The sequence below is a fragment of the Pogona vitticeps genome, chromosome 4, assembly GCF_051106095.1.
Source record: "Pogona vitticeps strain Pit_001003342236 chromosome 4, PviZW2.1, whole genome shotgun sequence".
NCBI classification, from domain to species: domain Eukaryota; kingdom Metazoa; phylum Chordata; class Lepidosauria; order Squamata; family Agamidae; genus Pogona; species Pogona vitticeps.
The window spans coordinates 123,516,873-123,534,883 of NC_135786.1; the positions used below are offsets into that span (position 1 = coordinate 123,516,873).

The following is an 18,011-nucleotide window of genomic DNA, read 5'->3' on the forward strand; positions in this document are numbered from 1 at the left end:
CATCTGCATATTGGTGACAAGAACCCTGAAGCTCTCCCAGCAGCTTAACATCTAAACAACATAGGGGGCAAAACAAAAACTTGATCGACCCCATAGGCCAATGGCAGGGGGTGCTGAACAAGAGTCCCTCAGTACCACCACCTGAGTTCTCCCTTCCAGGAAAGACTGGAACCAGCATAGAACAGTGTCTTCATGTCCCATTTCAGAGAGATGGCCCAGAAGAATAACATGTTCTATGGTATCAAAAGCTTCTGAGATATCCAGAAAAACCAACCAGGACACACACACCCCAGTCCAGTTCCCATGGTGGGTCATCTACCAAGGAACCAAATAAATCTCCATCCCATAACCAGGTCTGAAGCCAGATTGAAATAGATCTAGATAACTTATCTCATCCAGCAACCCCTGGAATGGAGAAGCCATGACTCGCTGCAGCACCCTGCCCAAAAATCATTAGAGACTTCTCAGTAATTGTTCAGTATTGTGGAATCTAAGGTGTTGTAGAATTTTTAGCAAGGGCCTTACTATTGCCTCCTTTAAGCAAGCCGGGATTCTAATCTGTTGCAAGGAGACATTCACCACTCTTCCTAACCACTCAACCAGTCCCTTTCTGGTAGCTTTTATAAGCCAGGAATGGCAAGGGTCCAGTAGACAATGTAGTAGTCTCCATCTCTCCAAAGGTCCTGTCCGCATAATCAGCTGCAAATATCCCTGTCTTCCCTTACTGCCCCTGTACTCTCATTCTCACAGAAACACATTTCTCCATGAGGAAACAAAGACCAAAGTTAACCACCTCTCTCAGGAACATCAAAGAGAGTTGTAGCTCACTGGTTTAAAGCACCTGAAGAGGAGGAGCCAAACATAAAAACAGTTAAAGGGCTCAGCTGTTTTAGTACCTGAGTCCTCATCTTTTTTCCCCTAGCACTCCACTCACCCACAACATGAAACATAATTAGCAAAGTAGAAACAGAACTATCAATCAAAGTACATGATACTACATTAGTTTCCCAAATCTATAGAAGAGTTCTTGAATATGATGTACAAGACTGTCTTCATGCCATGATTATTATCTTTAAAAACACTGCAAATGTAATTGAAGCATTAAATAAGAAGGTAATTTAATGTGGAAAGTGCACCTGACCCTTCATTTTATCCTAGGTAACCATGAAGGAGAGGAGTATTTAAAAATAAGGAAAGCAACCCCAAGGAATGTAGGCATGCCAAGGACTTTAACCCAGAAGGCAGTGGAAGAGTGTTGGGGAGGGCTAACTATGATCCGAGTCTTCAGTGGCTTTAGAACACGGTCCCACTGGGTTAGGATCATGCTTCTGGCCTTCTCCCACTTTCCAGGTCCAGTCAGGCGATACTGGTAAGCTGTGCAGGGCCCAAACAAAACCTCCAAGGCTAGCTTGGGGTCTAGAAAGAAAAGCAGTGGCACATTGGGTTTAACGCCTATGCAAGCAGCTACTTCATCCATGTAGGCAACAAAATTCATCTTTGCGCTGTCCTTCTCGCAAGGAAAACCCCTAAAGTAGGAAAGAAATGGAAAGAGTTTCAGGCTACCAAGTGGAATGTATTTCCCTGTTTTGCAGCTTAGTGTAGACAATACCCTTGTTTCAGCTGTATGTTGGGAAGTAGTTACTGGGAAAATGTGGGGCTAGCGCCATCCCCTTAACAAGCAAGAAAATATCAGTAACAATGCCATCTCATCTGCCTCTACAAGGTCTCAACTCCACAGGCCTCTTTCCTGTAGAATGGAATACAGCAATAGCAGTACCTTTATTTAAAAAAGGACTAAGAGATGAGCCGGCAAACTATCGCCCTATTAGTCTCTTAAATATATGCAGTAAACTATATGCTAGGCATCTGCAGGACAAATTTGAGACCTGGTTGATTGAAGAAAATAGGATTGCTGTAGAGCAAGCCAGTTTTAGAGAGGGTAGATCCACTATGGACCAATGTCTGATTATTCAACATCTTATAGAGAAATATGCAACAAAAGGTCCAACTTCATTATATGCTGCATTCGTCGACTTGAAAATGGCTTTCGATTCAATCTCGAGACAGCAACTATGGGACAGTTTAGAAGCCACCTCAATAGATAAATGATTACTTCTATTGTTGCGTGTGCTACACAATAATACCAATCTTAAGGTCAGGCTCAATAGGAAAGGGAATTTAACAGAACCAATTAATACCTATAGAGGAGTCAGACAGGGCTGCTTACTGGCCCCCTCATTGTTTAATTTATATATAAATGACATAGTAGAACATCTGAATTCGCCTAGTCTTCATTCTCCAAAATTACAACAAAGACATATTTCTATCCTTCTCTATGCAGATGATGCCGTGCTTCTAGCGAGAACGCCAGTTGGCCTAAAGAGAGCCCTTAAGAAATTTGCAGACTTCTGCAGAAAGAAGGAATTAGAAATAAATTATAAAAAGACAAAAATCATGGCCTTTGGTAGAAGACAAGGTCTTCAATGACCATACTGATGAAGAGTTTTGCAGGACTCATAAGCTTGCTTGTTTAAGATGTTTTAGTGGTCTAGTAAATTTACCCTTGATTTTGTCCTTGTACAAAAGACCACACTGCTTCTTCCCCCCACTCTGCTTTTCTGTTTGTTTGTTTGTTTGTTTGTTTGTTTGTTTGTTTGTTAAGCAGTTGCCAGAGATCTCAAAGTTGAGAGGATCAGAAACTCCTGTTATGGCAAAGATGCCTCACACAGAAGTCTTAATCCACCAAAATCCAACACAGACTGTTCAGTTGCTGGCACGCAATCAGTTTGCAATGAGGTAGTTGTGCTGGTCTGTTTCAGAATGCGTAAGAAAAATAAAAACAAAAGAGTTGTGGCACATTAAAAAGTAACAGGTATATTTCAGTATATGTTTTCATTGGCTTACAACCCACTTCCTCAGACACATGAAGCATAATAGTTAGGCCACAGGTGAGATACACAGGATGAAATTGAATAGTGAATTGCAACCTGAGTAGGTCCATTAAATCAGTAGAATTTATGGAGGAGTTAACTCACCAGATGCTTAGTGACTGAATGGGCCTACTGTATACAACTTGCTACAGGATTTCAGCCATTAAGTACCGTATTTTTCGCTCCATAAGACACACCTTTCCATAAGACGCACCAATTTTTTAGGAGAAGAAAACAGGAAAATATAATATGTTTTCTTCCCTCCATAAGACGCACAGACTTTCCACCCCCCTGTTTTGTGGGAAAAAAGTGTGTCTTATGGTGCGAAAAATACGGTACATTTATCGAGGGGTTAGGACCAAGTGGGTTGGGAAAAAGAGTGTGGAAATTACAATAGTAATGGGTTTGTGTGTGTTGCCATTTCTGATAACATGGCATCAGAGATGGCAGTGCACAAAACCCAACCACCAAAGGCCTCTAAAGAGACTACATGGATCGGGATTGCTGCCTGTGGCATCTTTGCCCTAGTAGCTGACCCAACACATCTTGATAGCTCTGGCAATGCTCATTTGTGGTCTTTGTGCAAAATCCTAAATGAGTGGATGTTCTGGACCAGTAAAATATCAAAGCCAAGCACTCTGTTGAGTCCTGCAAGACTTTTCATCAATCTGGACACTGCAGAGCTTGTGGTGGGGGAACTAACCATTTTACAGGCTAAATCTGGAGGCCATTCACACCTAAGGCCTCACTAGACAAGATGCTGATTGTGCTTCTTGAAACACTGTAGCCATAAAGATGAAAAGACTATCTGGCTGTTCGTGCAAGCTTGTGGAAAATGTGTAGGTCTGGAAGAATAATGCAGGAAAGATATATTTACATGTGGTATGATCACTAAAGATCAGTCTGAGATGTGTTGGTAGTATCAGGGTTCACTTTGAGGGATGTTGCCTCAGTTTCTTCTTCCATTTCCATAAACAAAGGGATGACAGCCACTCAGTGACTCCTCCATTGCCTTTTGTTGAAGCAAATGGCTTTGATCTGCTCCCCACAGTTGGTGGGTCTATAATGCTTTGTCTTTTGTCTTATTATCAATGCTCTCTTTGGTTTACTCTGTTTATAGAGCACGTGTAGCCTAAGGTGCCAGCACTGAGCACACTCCTAGACTATGGCAGAGAAGAAATGGAACAGCTGAAAATGATCTTTTAAGAAGTAACACAAGAGTCTTCTATCTGAAAGGACCCCTGCAGGTCAGGTGTGCTGGAAAATATTCTCTCTAGCCACATGATGGCACTGCATCTCTGGAAGAAAAACTAGTCTGCTACAGACAAACAGTATAGCATTGTACAGTACAGAGAAGTCCTAATTCCATTCTCTAGTTCATGAAGCACTGGTACTAATAAAGGCTGTAGAGAAGAAATTCTGGATTCTCAGTCTCACTGCAAGGGTGGGGAGGTCATTTATAAGAGATATGTGACCTCTATACCCCTAGCTATGGTGCTATATCACATAACCTTGGCATAATATTTGTATTTGACCGCTGATTTCAGGTGCTTTTTTAATTTGTTTCTTTTTGAAGTAGGGTAATCTTAGCGCTGAACAAATCATTACAACCTTTAATATGATAAGCACAAGAATATGTAGCATTTCATACTTTCTGAAGAGAGCCTTCCTTCGTTTGTCAACTTCACCCATCAGTTTGTTCACTGGAGGGAGCTTACATGACCCTGAATATAAGAAAGATAAATTAGAGGCATAAAGATCTGTATTTCAAGCAAAACAATCAGTACCCTTGTGCTTTGATTTAAATTCATGGGACTGTTAGTCTTCATAATGACATTACCACTCAGAATCTGATGACATAATTTTGAAAATTCAGTCTGTGTTCCTGTGGACGTTTACTTGACATTCTTTGCCCTAGTTTCCTAAAGTCCTTTGAAGATTTTACCCCTGCCTCATCATGAACCTTTATAAACTCTTTCATTTTCCCTGAGTTACTGATCTCACTATGAAGAACAATGTTATATGAGCCATATTATATAATGGTTGAAATTATGAAGTATACTTTTTGCTGATGTTCCTCTATAGTTCTTGTATATTATTGGCTGAAATCCTGTTGCTTAACATAAGGATGGTGTCCGCAGCTTGGGGATCCATCTGGACCCGGTGCTCTCCATGGAGTCACAGGTGGCGTCGGTGGTCCGCACCGCCTTTTTTCACCTTAGGCGGATAGCCCAGCTGCGGCCCTACCTGGATGTGGGGGCGCTCACCATCTTAGTACACGCGCTCGTAATCTCAAGATTAGACCACTGTAATGCGCTCTACGTGGGGCTTCCTTTGAGGTTGCTGCGGAAATTACAGGTGGTGCAGAATGCGGTGGCCAGATTACTCAGTGGAGTGAAAAAATTCCAACATATTTCGCCCACTCTGGCCACACTGCATTGGCTGCCCATCAGGTTCCGCATCGACTTTAAAGTGCTAACGCTTACGTACAAAGCCCTAAACGGTTTAGGGCCTCGATACTTGGCGGAATGCCTACTCCCACCAAGTTCTACCCGGGTCACACGGGCGAGCCAGGAGGTGAGGCTGAGGAGCCTAACGCCGAGGGAGGCCCAAAAAGAGAAAACAAGAAATAGGGCCTTCTCGGCGGTGGCTCCTCGCCTTTGGAATAACTTACCTCCTGGTATTCGCGGAGCTCCCTCGCTGGGCACCTTTAAGAACCTATTAAAGACTTGGATGTTTCGGCAGGCCTTCTCACCAGTTAGCTTTTGATTTTTTTTTCTCTCCTTTATTGTTTCCCTACTTTTAATTGTTGTTGTAATTATGTTGTTTTATGTTATTGTATTTTATCTCTGCTGTTGGCCGCCTAGAGTAGTCCATCACGACTAGATAGGCGGGATATAAATTAAATAAATAATAATAATAATAATAATAATAAATCATATAAGAGTTGACTCAATGGGGATTTGGTGAGGCAACTCATTTGTACATTTGTGAAGGAGCGGAGGCGAAGAGTGGGCTGTCCTTAACTATCAAAACTGAGGACCATATGAAAAAAGGGGAACCACTCAAGATGTCAGGGTCGGTGGAGGAAAAAGCGGGTGATTTGAAGGATGTGGAAAAGGTGGGAAAAACGGAAGTGTGTTTGGTCGAGGGTGAGTGGGCGGAGCAGGAGGTGTCAGGGTGGGAGGAGGATAAAAGCGAGGAAGGGGTGGTGTGGTTTAGTACTGTGGTGGAGGAATATGAGCGAAAGAAACGGGAGGAGAGGGGAAAAGCATTTGAGAGGGTACGCATTCAAGGACTCTTAAAAGACTTTCCTAACCTGAAAGTGGGAGGACTCCTACCCACCCCGGAATGCGAGACGGAGAGTCCAGAGAGATTGGTGACCCATGAGTGGACCGTTATCGTGGCACCGAGAGAAGCTGAGCTGCGGCGTGAGTGGCGGGATACCCATTCCCCATTTCCCGAAGGTCCAGATGAAAAGGGGTGGATAAGGCACTCATGCTGTGGGACTATTTATGCGATCAGGAGTGCCCCACCCCCGCGACCGGAGGACAAGGGATGGCATGGGGGGGGCAACCCCGTTGAGTCCATGGGACTATGATAAAAGTTTTGTTGCTGAGTCTAGTGGCCTGTTGCCTAAGTTGGAACCGTTGATACCTTCGAGTGAAGTGCTGGTGGATGTTGGAGAGAATAAAGTTGACTATACCTTTATTATTTCCCTCCAAAAATGAGGGGCCGCCTGAGGGAGGAAGCAAACCTCATCACAACATTCCATTGATTCAAATAAGTCTACTCTAACTGTGACTTGGAAGTGCCAGGAATCTTGAGAAGTATAGTATGCCACATCATGTGTTGTTCTATATTCACCTACCCTACTGTCAGTATACCCCCCTGTCTTCCTCTGCAGCTAAGACCCAGGATACTTGAATAGTTTATTTAATGAGTCTGTAGCGGAATGCAGAAAGGTGATGTCATTCCTGCCTGTCCATCACAGCAGCTAAGAGGGAGAAGCCTAGGATAGAGCAGGAGGGGCGGAGTTAGAATGACAGTTAGAAGGAGTTGAAGGACAGTTAGAGACAGTTGGAGTTAAGGAGAGGTAGAAAGAGTCAGGGACCAGAAGATGTACAGAGAGTGTTAGGGTTTAGGAACAGGTTAAAGAGGTTTAGGAGAGAACATTGAAAGTAAAACACATGTAACAAGCAGGAATGAACGCATAAGCATAACAAGAGAGATATTAAATTGATAGTAAAGTGATTGATTGCATGAACTTAAAAGTATTAACACCTGAGCCAATTCACATATGATTTTCCTGTTGAATAATAATAAAAGAATACTTAATCATAAACCCTGCTTCCTAAAGTATATGACCTTTTGGGGTGACAGTTCCTGTGTGGGACTTGAGGTGGTATTAAGAGAATACCTGGTGGCAGCGGAAACTGTGTGTTTACCTGTGTGGAGCCCCAGGAAATAGGGGCCACAAAGGGGGATCGCCACAGCGTCTACATGCAAAAACACACTGACTGTTGGGGAAATCTATCACAAACTCACAGGGAGAGAGACTGCACACTAAACTCAAGACAAAAATGAGATACCTCCCATCGAAGATTTGAAGAAAATGGAAATACTGATTATCCACTCATAAAGCCATATGCACATACATACATTTGAAAATGGAAGGACTTCTGACTTAAATGGCGACCCTATGATTTAAGGACTTCCAAAAGTTTCTGCCATTAGCAGCACTGCTCAGATGTTCCAAACTGAAGGCCATGGCTTTCTTTACTGAAGCAATCCATTTCATGCTCAGTCTTTGTCTTTGCATACTGCTTTCAACTTTTCCTAGCATCACTGTCTTTTTTTCCATGCATATTGTCTCCTCATGATAGGTACTGTACTATGTATCTTAGTCTCTGGATGCAAATAGACATCCAAATGATCACAGTCTGGACAGAGCTAGATCATCCATTCCTTTGAGGTATGGTATGTCAATACCTCATGCATCAGATGAAAAATGAGTCTGTCATACTTTGGGCACCTCATTAGAAGGCAAGATTCTCTGAAAGAAAACACAATACAGTATTGCTGGGAAAGATGGAGGGCAGCAGGAAAAGAGGAAGACCAAATACAAGATGGATTGACTCCCTAAAGGAACCACAGGCTTGAGTTTACAAGTGCAAAGCCAGGTTATTATGGATAGTACTTTTTTGGGTATCTCTCATTCATACGCTTGCTATAAGTCAGAGGCAGCTTGACAGCACATAACAACAATGAAGTTATTTAAGGTAATCCCTACACCACATGCAAGGATCAGGTAGTTTGGGGCTAGGAAACCAAACCACACCCTATTTGGTTTTTTCTCCTTTTAAAGGAAAACAAACAAACAAAGCTAAAACAAATCCCCCTCCTTCTCCTCTTCTGTGGGGGAGCAGGAGGAAACATTCAATGTTTAAAAGAAACTTTTAAGTGGCATAGCACATCAGCAATGCATCCCTGCTTCCTCCCCCCCCCCACTCCGCTGCAGGAGAATGGGAGTAAGCTTTTAATTGTCTAATATTGTCAAGTGGCTTAAGCAAAATAACAGCTTAAGCCATAAGCTTTGGTTTGATTCCAGCAATCACATACACTGGAACTGAACCAAAATGGAATCATCCTATTTGTACCAAAACAAACAAAAAAACAAACCAGTGGCCCCTTACAGGGTCCCAAAAACATATGGGTAAGCATGGATCCAGGATAGGCTGTTTCACAATTGCCCAAATGTAATATGGTCACCAGAAAAAGCCTTTCTCCAAAACAGATAAAACTGTGGGACAAATCCCTGTCTGATCCCATCTTCAGTCTGATCATAGATAGCTTCTAGATTCTAGGAGTTCAGAATTTATTTTATATAGAATACATTTATTTGTCTTGTGATCCATAGTATTGTAAAGTTATCTTCCAAGATCAAATTTTAAATCAATTTGTTTTTACCTAACTATCTTTTTTCATTGCTGTGCGTTCACATATGTAATTAGAAATACCATAGTATTAATAATCCTGGTTTTGGACACATCCTAATACTTCAGGATCTTTTATAGTTCCTTTATTATTTCATAGATGCTCTTCTAAGTCACAGTTTTCTGGTTTTCACTGGCCAAGATGCTGTTGCTTAGTGTAGTAAATCATGCAAGAGTAGGCCCATTGAATCAATGGCTGTGAGTTCCTCTGTAAAAGTTCCATTAATTTAAATGAATCTATTCTAACTGAAACACTCAAAAATACTGTAATCTATATGTATAGAAACGACTGCTCAGTTCAGTTGTAACCTGTTTGGTACCGGCAGAAAGAAAGTTTTTTGAAACCTAAATTAATAAAAATTACCCATGTTGGTTTAATCACAGATGATGTGTAAAGCAGAATGGGAGGTGTCTGACTTTAACATCACACAGCAAGGAAGATAAACGTTCTCTGTCCTTCCACATTTTTGGCCCATTACCCCAGGCTTACTTCTGACATATGACTACAGAAAAGGAATCTGGATGGCCAGCATTTTGTGGCAAGATGGGGCAGGTTTTAGGCTTTCTTTCACCCTCCCCACCCCTTTTTATTATAAAAACCGATCCTCCTGCACTGTAGATGTTGAGAATATATACAGATATATGATGAAACAATGTGGTTGCTACGGTCATATTAGGCCTGATTTCTGCTATGTCTTGGAAATACAGAGTTCCTTAGACCTAGCTAAAAAAAGTAGTCTGTAGCATGCTGAACTCCCTGGGTGAAATAGAAGAATTCACCTTAGAGTAATAAAACATGGTCTCAGGATAAAGCAAAATATTTTTTTACGAAGTATATAAAGTATTGGAAAAATATCAGCATTCAGTATCAATATTCTTGGCTGCAATTGGATGTTACTACTTTTAAAACACCAACAAATGAGCAAACATTGCATTAAAACATGCAGGAAGAGCCTTCTGAGATTTGAGGACAAAGCTTATGTCACAAGCCCTTGTGAAATGCATCAGATTTACTTCTCATTAGGTATGTACCAGATTGCACTTTTGGTCTTCTATTTGAAAACCGTGTGCGTATATCTAATATTTCTTAATACTATTATTAATAATAAGTTAATAGTTTTTTATAATATAGAAATGTTTTAAATCCTTACAAAAATGTAGCAGTTGATGGGCTCTCTCAAAAACAAGAGTTGGAATAGTGATGAGCATGGAGCCACTTTTGCCAGTTTGCTCCAAACTGCTTTTTATGTCCCTGATTACAATGAGACCAATATATTTGATCAGGGGGTATCAGTGTAAGATCTTAAGAAGTATACAGCCCACATGTTTACAGATCAACACATTAAAATACTTCACTTGGCATAAGCTTTCATGGACTACAGCCCAATTAATCAGATGCAGCCCACAAAAATATATGCCAAATCAAACATCCTATTGTATAAGATGTCTTAAGACTCTTTTATTGGTTTTGCTGTAACAGACTAACAAGGCCTATCCCAATGGAAATACTTAAAACTGTGTTAGCAAAAGATTAAAACTAGAATGCCCTTGAGGAGGGTATCTTTGCCTCTAAGTTAGCTTTCTTACCATTAAACACTCTTGTGACCCAGCGAGCTTGAAGTTCTGCTGCTGGTAGAATGGATCCAGTTACTCCTACATAGCCAATGAAAGCCAGTGTGGGCTTCTCCAGATCAGGAGGGAAGACACACTTGTAGAGAGAGATGCTGCTTTTGCAGATGTTCTGAACAGATTTTTCCAGGAATGGAAATTTGGCCTTGTAACCTGTAGCAAAGATGACCACGTCTATGTCCTCCTCTACCGTTCCATCTTCAAAGATGACAGAAGTTTCAGTAAATCTTTTCACATTGGGCTTGACCACTATGGAACCAGAGAGAATGCAGCTGGGCAATTCTTCGTTCAAAGTGAGAGATGGCCATAAACTGTTAAATAGTGGAGAGTGAAAAGAAATCCATCATCCCTTGCATGCTCCCTTGTTCCTTACCAAAGACAACTGCTATTGTCTGTTCCTCTCCCATTTTGAGAGCAAGATGTCCACCCTGTTGTACTGTCCACCCCATTGCTCAACAGTCTCCCTCCTTGAGCTCACTGAGCTGCTCTTGGGTGTGGTATTGGAGTCTCCTCAGCTTGTGGTAGGGGACTTCTACATCCAAGCTGAGGCAGATCTGTCAAGAGTGGCTCAGGACTTCATGTCCTCCATGGTGACAAATCGTATCTGTTCCCACTAATGCTGCAGGGCACACTTTAGACCTGTCTTTCTTTGCTGGGTAGATGTTGGCAATCTGAGTGTGGAGGAACTCTCTGTAGTTCCATTGTCATGACAGATCATCATCTGGTGGAGTTTAGACTCAGTGGAACTCGGCAGTTCTGCAGGGGTGGGAGACCGATTAAGATGACCAGCCCCAGGAGGCTGATGGATCCAAATCAGTTTCTGACAGCTCTTGGAGATTTTCCTGTCACCTCAGCAGGCATCTCTGTCCATGTCCCAGTTGCTCTCTGGAATGGGGAAATGGCCAGTTTGTTGATACAATAGCTCCTAAGCATTCCCTCTAACAAAGGAGAGCCAAGCCAAACTGGCTCCCTGTTTTCTGTGGAGCTGGTAGTGATGAAAGGAGTGGGGTGGAGAGGAGAGCAACAATGGCAAAAAACTGAACACAGGCTGGAGTCCATTGGCGGGCTTATTCCATGGCAGTGGTGGCAACAAAGTCATCATTCTTCTCTGCCACCACTGGATCTGCAAATAATTGCACAGCTGAGATTTTTTTGAGATGTCAAAGGCCTATTACATGCCAGCCCCCAGGAAGAGAATGCAGACCACACTAGAGTTTGCTGTGAAGAATTTGCACAGCACTTCACAGGTAAAATCACTTGGATCCACTCTGACTTGGATGCTATAGTTAATAAAGGTCCTGAAGATATAACTATGGCTCCTGATTGTCCTATGTTGGTGTATAAGTTTCAGTTTTTGCAATCCGATGATATGGACAGGAACTTTGGAGAGAGGAACTTGTCTACAGGACCCTTGTCCTTCCTGGCTTATAAAAGCTGCCAGAGAGGGACTGGCCGAGTGGGTAGGAGGGGTGGTGAATGCCTCCTTACAGCAGGGTATGACCCCAGCATGCTTAAAGGAGGCGGTAGTAAGACCACTATTGAAAAAACCCTCCTTGGACCCCAAAGTATTGGATAATTACAGTCGTTTCTGATATCCCATACTTGGGCAAGGAGCTGGAGCAGGTTGGGTCTTCTCGGCTCCAGGGGTTCCTGGATGAGATGAATTATCTAGATCCATTTTAAATCTGGCTTTAGACCTGGTTATGTGATGGAGACTGCTTTGTTCACCTTGATGGACAACCTCTGCCAGGAACTGGACAGGGGGAGTGTGTCATGTCCCTGTTGGATCTGTGAGACTTCTCAGTGGCTTTTGATATCATCAACTATGGTACCTTTCTGGGCCATCTCTCTGGGATGGGACTGGCAGGCACTATTTTATAGTGGCTCCAGTTCTTCCTGGAGGGGAGAACCCAGAGAGTGATGCTGGGGGACTCCTGTTCGACACCCTGGCCATTGGCCTGTGGTGTCCCTCGGGGTTCTGTTTTGTGCCCTGTGCTATTTTGAGTCTACATACAAATGTTGGGAGAGGCTGGGAGATTTGGGATTCAGTGTCACCAATATACAGATGACACCCAACTCTTCTCTCCTTTTCATCTAAATCCAAGGAAGCTGTTTTAGCTCTTCATCAGTGTCTGGTGTCAGTAATGGACCAGATAAGGGCAAATAAAGTGAAACTTAATCCAGACAAGCCAAAGATGCTCTTGGTCAGTTGAAAGGCAGATGATGGAATAGGGTTTCGACCTGTACTGGTTTGGGTTACATTCCCTCTGAAAACACAGATGCGTAGCTTGGGGGTGCTCCTGGATTCGTCTCTAAGCCTGGATGCCCAGGTTTCGGCAGTGGCCAGGAGAGCCACTGCACAGTTAAAACTAGTGCACCAGCTGCATCTATTTTTTAAGAGGGCTGATCAAGCCATGGTGGCACATGTCCTAGTTACATCTTGGCTGGATTACTGTAACATGCTTTATGTGGGGATGCGTTTGGAAAGTGTTTAGAAATCCAGAGGCTCTAAAATGCTGCAAGGGCTGGTTACAGGGAACATATAACTCCCCTATTACAACAGCTCCACTGACTGCTGATCTGTTTCCAGGCACAATTCAAAGGGCTGGTTCTAACCTACAAAGCCCTAAACAGCCTGGGTCCAAGCTATCTATTCTAAAAGACTGCATCTCCCTCTGTGAGCCTGCCCAGGCATTAAGACCATCAAGGGAGGGCTTTCTCTTTCAGTCCCATCACGTTCACAGGAACAGTTTGGTGGGTACATGGGAGAGGGCTTTCTTTGTCGTTGTTCCCGGACTCTGGAACTCCATCCCACAGGAAACTAGGCTGGCCCTGTATTTGCTGTCTTCCTTCCACAAGCAAGCAAAGATCTCTTCAGCAGTCTGAGGTGTTTTTCAAATTGTTGTGCTCTGTTGCTTTTAAATGTCATTTTTAATATGATACTTGTTTAAATCTTTTTAAATGTTTGTATATTTACTGTCCTTAGCCTTTATATATTGTCATTCAATAATATAAGCTTCTTTGGGTACTTTTAAAGAGAAAGGTGAGGTAAATATTTTTTTAAATAAATAAATCTGGAATATACTCATTAATGAAAAGATGACATATGGTATTAAAATAAAAAGACTTGTTATATAAGAATATTTTAAATGCTATATGGGGACATTTTATAGAAATTGTATTAACAAAAGGGAAATGACACCTAACTTCACAAGAATTGCAATTTTGGAGGTGATCAGGAGCTCTGTTATATTAAATGGAATACTGAAAGTATCCTTAATGGTTCTGGTGAAGGGGAGCACTATGTTTTGGTTAAATTCAAAATATTAGTTATGATTAAGTTGGTTTTGTCATGTATACCTATTATTCAATACTAGTACAGTCAATCAAAATTATAAAAACATTGATTGATATTTTATAACAGATATAAGTTTTAACCAAAAAAGTATCTGTTAAATATCGACGCAGTATGTATGCTGTTCCTAATAATGCTGTTTTTTGTAGCTCTGATGGTGTTATTTCTGAGATCTACAACTGCTTATAATACTGTGTGAAATTTCTTGATATTCTTCCCAAAGCCCCAATGACTCTGTGGACCACTGAGATATGTTTAATCCACAAGCAAGATGTTTTCATTGCCATTTCTATTACTTCTATGCCTGGTGTGTTATGTTCAAGGTGTCTATCCGTTTGGATCTCGAAATCCCACAAGATCTTGAATTCCTCATTTTCTGGCACCTTCTCTACCTGATGTTCAATCAATTCGGTAACCTTTATTGGCATAGGAAACTTAAAAACATACACTTGGGAAATTAATAGTAAATAGAGATACACATAATAGTAGTTACACGGCTAAAAAATACAACAAGAAACATAATAGGGGATACTTTGGGGTAGTCTAGTTAATTTTTAGAGACCTGGGAGGAGAGAACCTTTGCAAGAAACTCAGCTACTAAGGCCATTATTTTTTGTGAATAGTCATAAAGGAGGAAACCTGTGAGAAACTGAAGAGGGCCAGAAAATTTTGAAATTATTGAACCTAATAGACAAGCCTGATGTTCCCATGAGTTTATTTTTCCAGCTGTTTAATTTGTTTTCAAGTTGTTGTTTCTTATATAGACCCTTTGTTTCTGTTGTTTTCACAATATTCTCCATTTTCTCCACCTTAAGTAATTTTTCTCTACTTGTACTTATATAATTTAGGCTCCCCCCCCTCCTCTACTGCCTGCTGTACTGGGAGTAATCCACGGCTTCCAATTTTTTGTGGTAAATATAATCTGGCCACATCACTTTTTGGATGGAGTGCATGATGCATGTTTGTTAGTTTCCGAGTTTTTCGATCCAATTCTTCTAATTCATTTTGAGTCTAATCCATTATTCTAGCTGGGTGTCTAATTATTGTAACTGCCTATGTGTTTATGGCTTGGATTGTATTTCCACCATTCAATAATGATTTTAAGGTTTTCCACAGTCTTTTGAAGTATTCCCTTTCCGTCAGATCTTTAACTTTTGTGTGCAGAATGTTATCTGCTTCTAGTATTCCAAGGTACTGTGTTTATAATTTCCATCATTTAATAGTGATTTTATAATATCACCAAGGTTCCCACTAAGCTGGCCATGTGTGCTCATGATTCCGCTTTCCTCTGCGCAGCTGTCTTCCTTGTTGGCGCAGCAATGATGTTAGGTTTCGGTTGCAACAGAACTAAGTGCACAGGGGGGCAGAGTTGCACACGCACACAGGAGTGGAGTCACGCACAAGAGAGGTGGAGCCCCTCCCAGTGAGGCTAAAAATTAGAGGGTATGTTGACTATCACAATTTTGAACTCTATTCCATCTAGTTTTTATATCTTGCCATGTTGTATAGACAGAGTTGCACATTTGTCAATTCCAAATTTCATTTTAATATCTTTGCTAAATATTTGCAGTGTTTCGCAGTTACTACTACTACTACCAACAACAACAACAACAACACAACCACCATTTATATAGTGGCAAGGCTTCTGGCAGCTAACACCAAATAAACACATGCCCACCCACTAACAGAAAACACCAGAATCATAAAAGTGACAAGAAAATAGGAAAAGGCAAACTGGACTCAAGCACGATTCACATGGGACAGCAAGAAAATGATAGGGGAGAATGTTTCTGAAGACCTCCTTAAAAAGCTAGGATTTTATGCATTTCCTGAAGTTCAGGAGGGGGGGAGCCAGGCATATAGCCTCAGGCAATGTGTTCCATAACTGAAAAGGCCAAGTTCCTGCTGGTAGATTTCAAGGCCTCTCTTGGGGTGATTACCCTTAATCACAAAGTCAGGAGAGACTGGGTAGCCGCAGGTAGATTATCTTGGGGAAAACCGCTCCAATGGGTAGTAAGGTTCCAACCGTTATGGGTTGTATAAGTTAATACAGTACTTATACATTAGTCGTGTTATACATATTATTTTAGTTGTAGAGTTTGTTGGTAATCCTTTTTCTGTTTATTTTCTGTGAGGTAAAATAATTTTTTCAAATGGTGCAGTTGTTCCATTTCCGTATAGGCTTTCAGTGAATTTCTCTTTTTCAGGGAAGTAACTCAAAAACACACTAAGGAAAAATTGAGATGATGAGCGAGTATGTTTGCTGTTTGATAAACATGCCTAGTGATGGAGTGAAGCCTTTTAGTGACTTATTTTGATGAAGTACTTATTTCCCTTGAAGAAGTTGTTGAAATTGAATTGGGAAATAATCCCTTCCCCTGCCACCCCAACAGATTTTTATCACTCCATAGGAGCTAGTTAGTTTGTAACCAGGTTGAACTCACAAACATCAGCTTCATAAGCAAAGCATTCCGGCAAAAGCAATTTTGTTCGTCCTCAGGGAATATACAGTACCTTTGAAGAGGAACCAATCCATAGTTTTCATGGTTAAACCATTGATTGAATTTCTTTGGCAGCATCCTTGTCACGATGAATCCTGGAAGCAGCCCCTGAATGGAGCTCTTTAACCGCGTTGTGAAGACTAAGTCCAAAGGCCAACCATCATCGGCAATGCGGCTAATCACCCATGTTCCGCTTCTGGTGCTGAGAAACACCTAGAGGGAAATTAAAGTTGAGAAAAGGTTCCTAGGGAGTACAATTGCTAAGCATATCTTTGAGAGCATGTGGATGCTGGTGCAGTATTTATTTATTTATTTAATTTAAAATATTTTTACCCTACCTTTTTCTTAGGCATCTGGCTGTGGAGCGAGAGGTTGGGGGTTTGATTCCCCACTGTGCTTCCTGTGAGTAGAGCCATCCTGTGAGGCCTTAGGCAAGCTACAGAGTCCCCAACCACCCCCAGAAGAGGGGAATGGTAAACCACTTCTGAGTCCTCTACCTGGATAACCCTGAAAAAGGTCACCCTAAGTCAAAATTGACTTGATGGCACATTATTGGTTTCTCCTAAGAAACAACCCAAGGCAGGTTTACATCATTATCATAATATTAAAAGCCAAAAACAGTAAATTATTGAGATATTAAAGAAGAATTAATGACATCATGTTAAAAATGTGGTAACATTCTTATCTCTCAAGGGGTTAAGTGAAAACAGGAAATATTCACAATCTAATTAAAACATATGAAGCAGGACAGCAGGCTCAGAACTGAGAGACCCAGCAGCCCACCAATTAATAATAGTCATGATGCCATGGAAATGAACAAACTGAAAACATCAGCAATTTTTGCAAGAAGAAGGAAGGAATCATCATTCTGAAAATTGCCTTCATTGTGATAGCTCTGAACTGAGATTTCCAGCTGTTAAATGTATTCTTCCAGCTTCCCAGAGCACCAGTATCTAACCAAAATGTTGCCTCCCACAACAGATCAGTGCTGTTACTTGGATGGCAAGCCAGTGAAATAATATGTCACTTAGTAATCATGGAAAGAATATCCAGTTTCCCCCTTCTCCTTGCAGAGGGGGGTGACAGGGAAGAGTCAGAAGGCGGTCTCTCTCTTTTCCTTTCCTAGTGCTACTACCTGTGTGCTTCCTAGAGGAGTCAATTCCGCTGTTATTCATCAGGAGCAGGGTGATGGGACGTTTCTTAAACTATGCCCATGCATAAGACAGCCCATCCCGAGCTTAAGATAAGGTTAGGTAACCTCCAGAGCTCGTGTGCACATGATCCCCTGGACTTTGGACTACTGTTATTACATCCTCCATCCTTCCAGTTTTGGTCATACAAAAATTTGGTCTTAGTTTTTTTGATTTGTTTTGTTTTTACTAAAAATGCCTCCTTGCATTCTCTAGTGTCCTGAGAATGAGAGGGGAATGGTATCGTGCCTGCGGAGGGCACACAAAGTGTTTCAGAGTGAAATGCCTTCGAATGGGGTTGCGAGTGCTGGCAGGTCACGTCTGGGCCCCGGGGGCTTCACACAACCTATAAGCCACATGTTGCCCATCTGTCTTATTAGACTCTACAGCCTAGAGACATGATTTCTTCA

At 41.7% G+C, this 18,011-nt stretch overlaps 1 protein-coding gene across 6 annotated transcripts in view; it reads right to left on the reverse strand.

Moving 5' to 3' along the window:
* Positions 1 to 1,093: 1,093 nt before the first annotated feature.
* The window catches only part of LOC110081670 (dimethylaniline monooxygenase [N-oxide-forming] 2), a 35,382-nt gene continuing 18,464 nt past the window's right edge, over positions 1,094 to 18,011 (reverse strand). For all 6 annotated transcript variants that reach the window (XM_078392433.1, XM_078392434.1, XM_072998253.2 and 3 more), the window contains 4 exons: positions 16,425 to 16,624; positions 10,514 to 10,866; positions 4,582 to 4,654; positions 1,094 to 1,526 (listed from right to left, as the gene is read on the reverse strand). In XM_078392433.1, the coding sequence (XP_078248559.1) occupies positions 1,145 to 1,526; positions 4,582 to 4,654; positions 10,514 to 10,866; positions 16,425 to 16,624 (1,008 nt within the window). In that variant the 3' untranslated portion in view covers positions 1,094 to 1,144. The remainder of the gene's footprint in view (positions 1,527 to 4,581; positions 4,655 to 10,513; positions 10,867 to 16,424; positions 16,625 to 18,011) is intronic.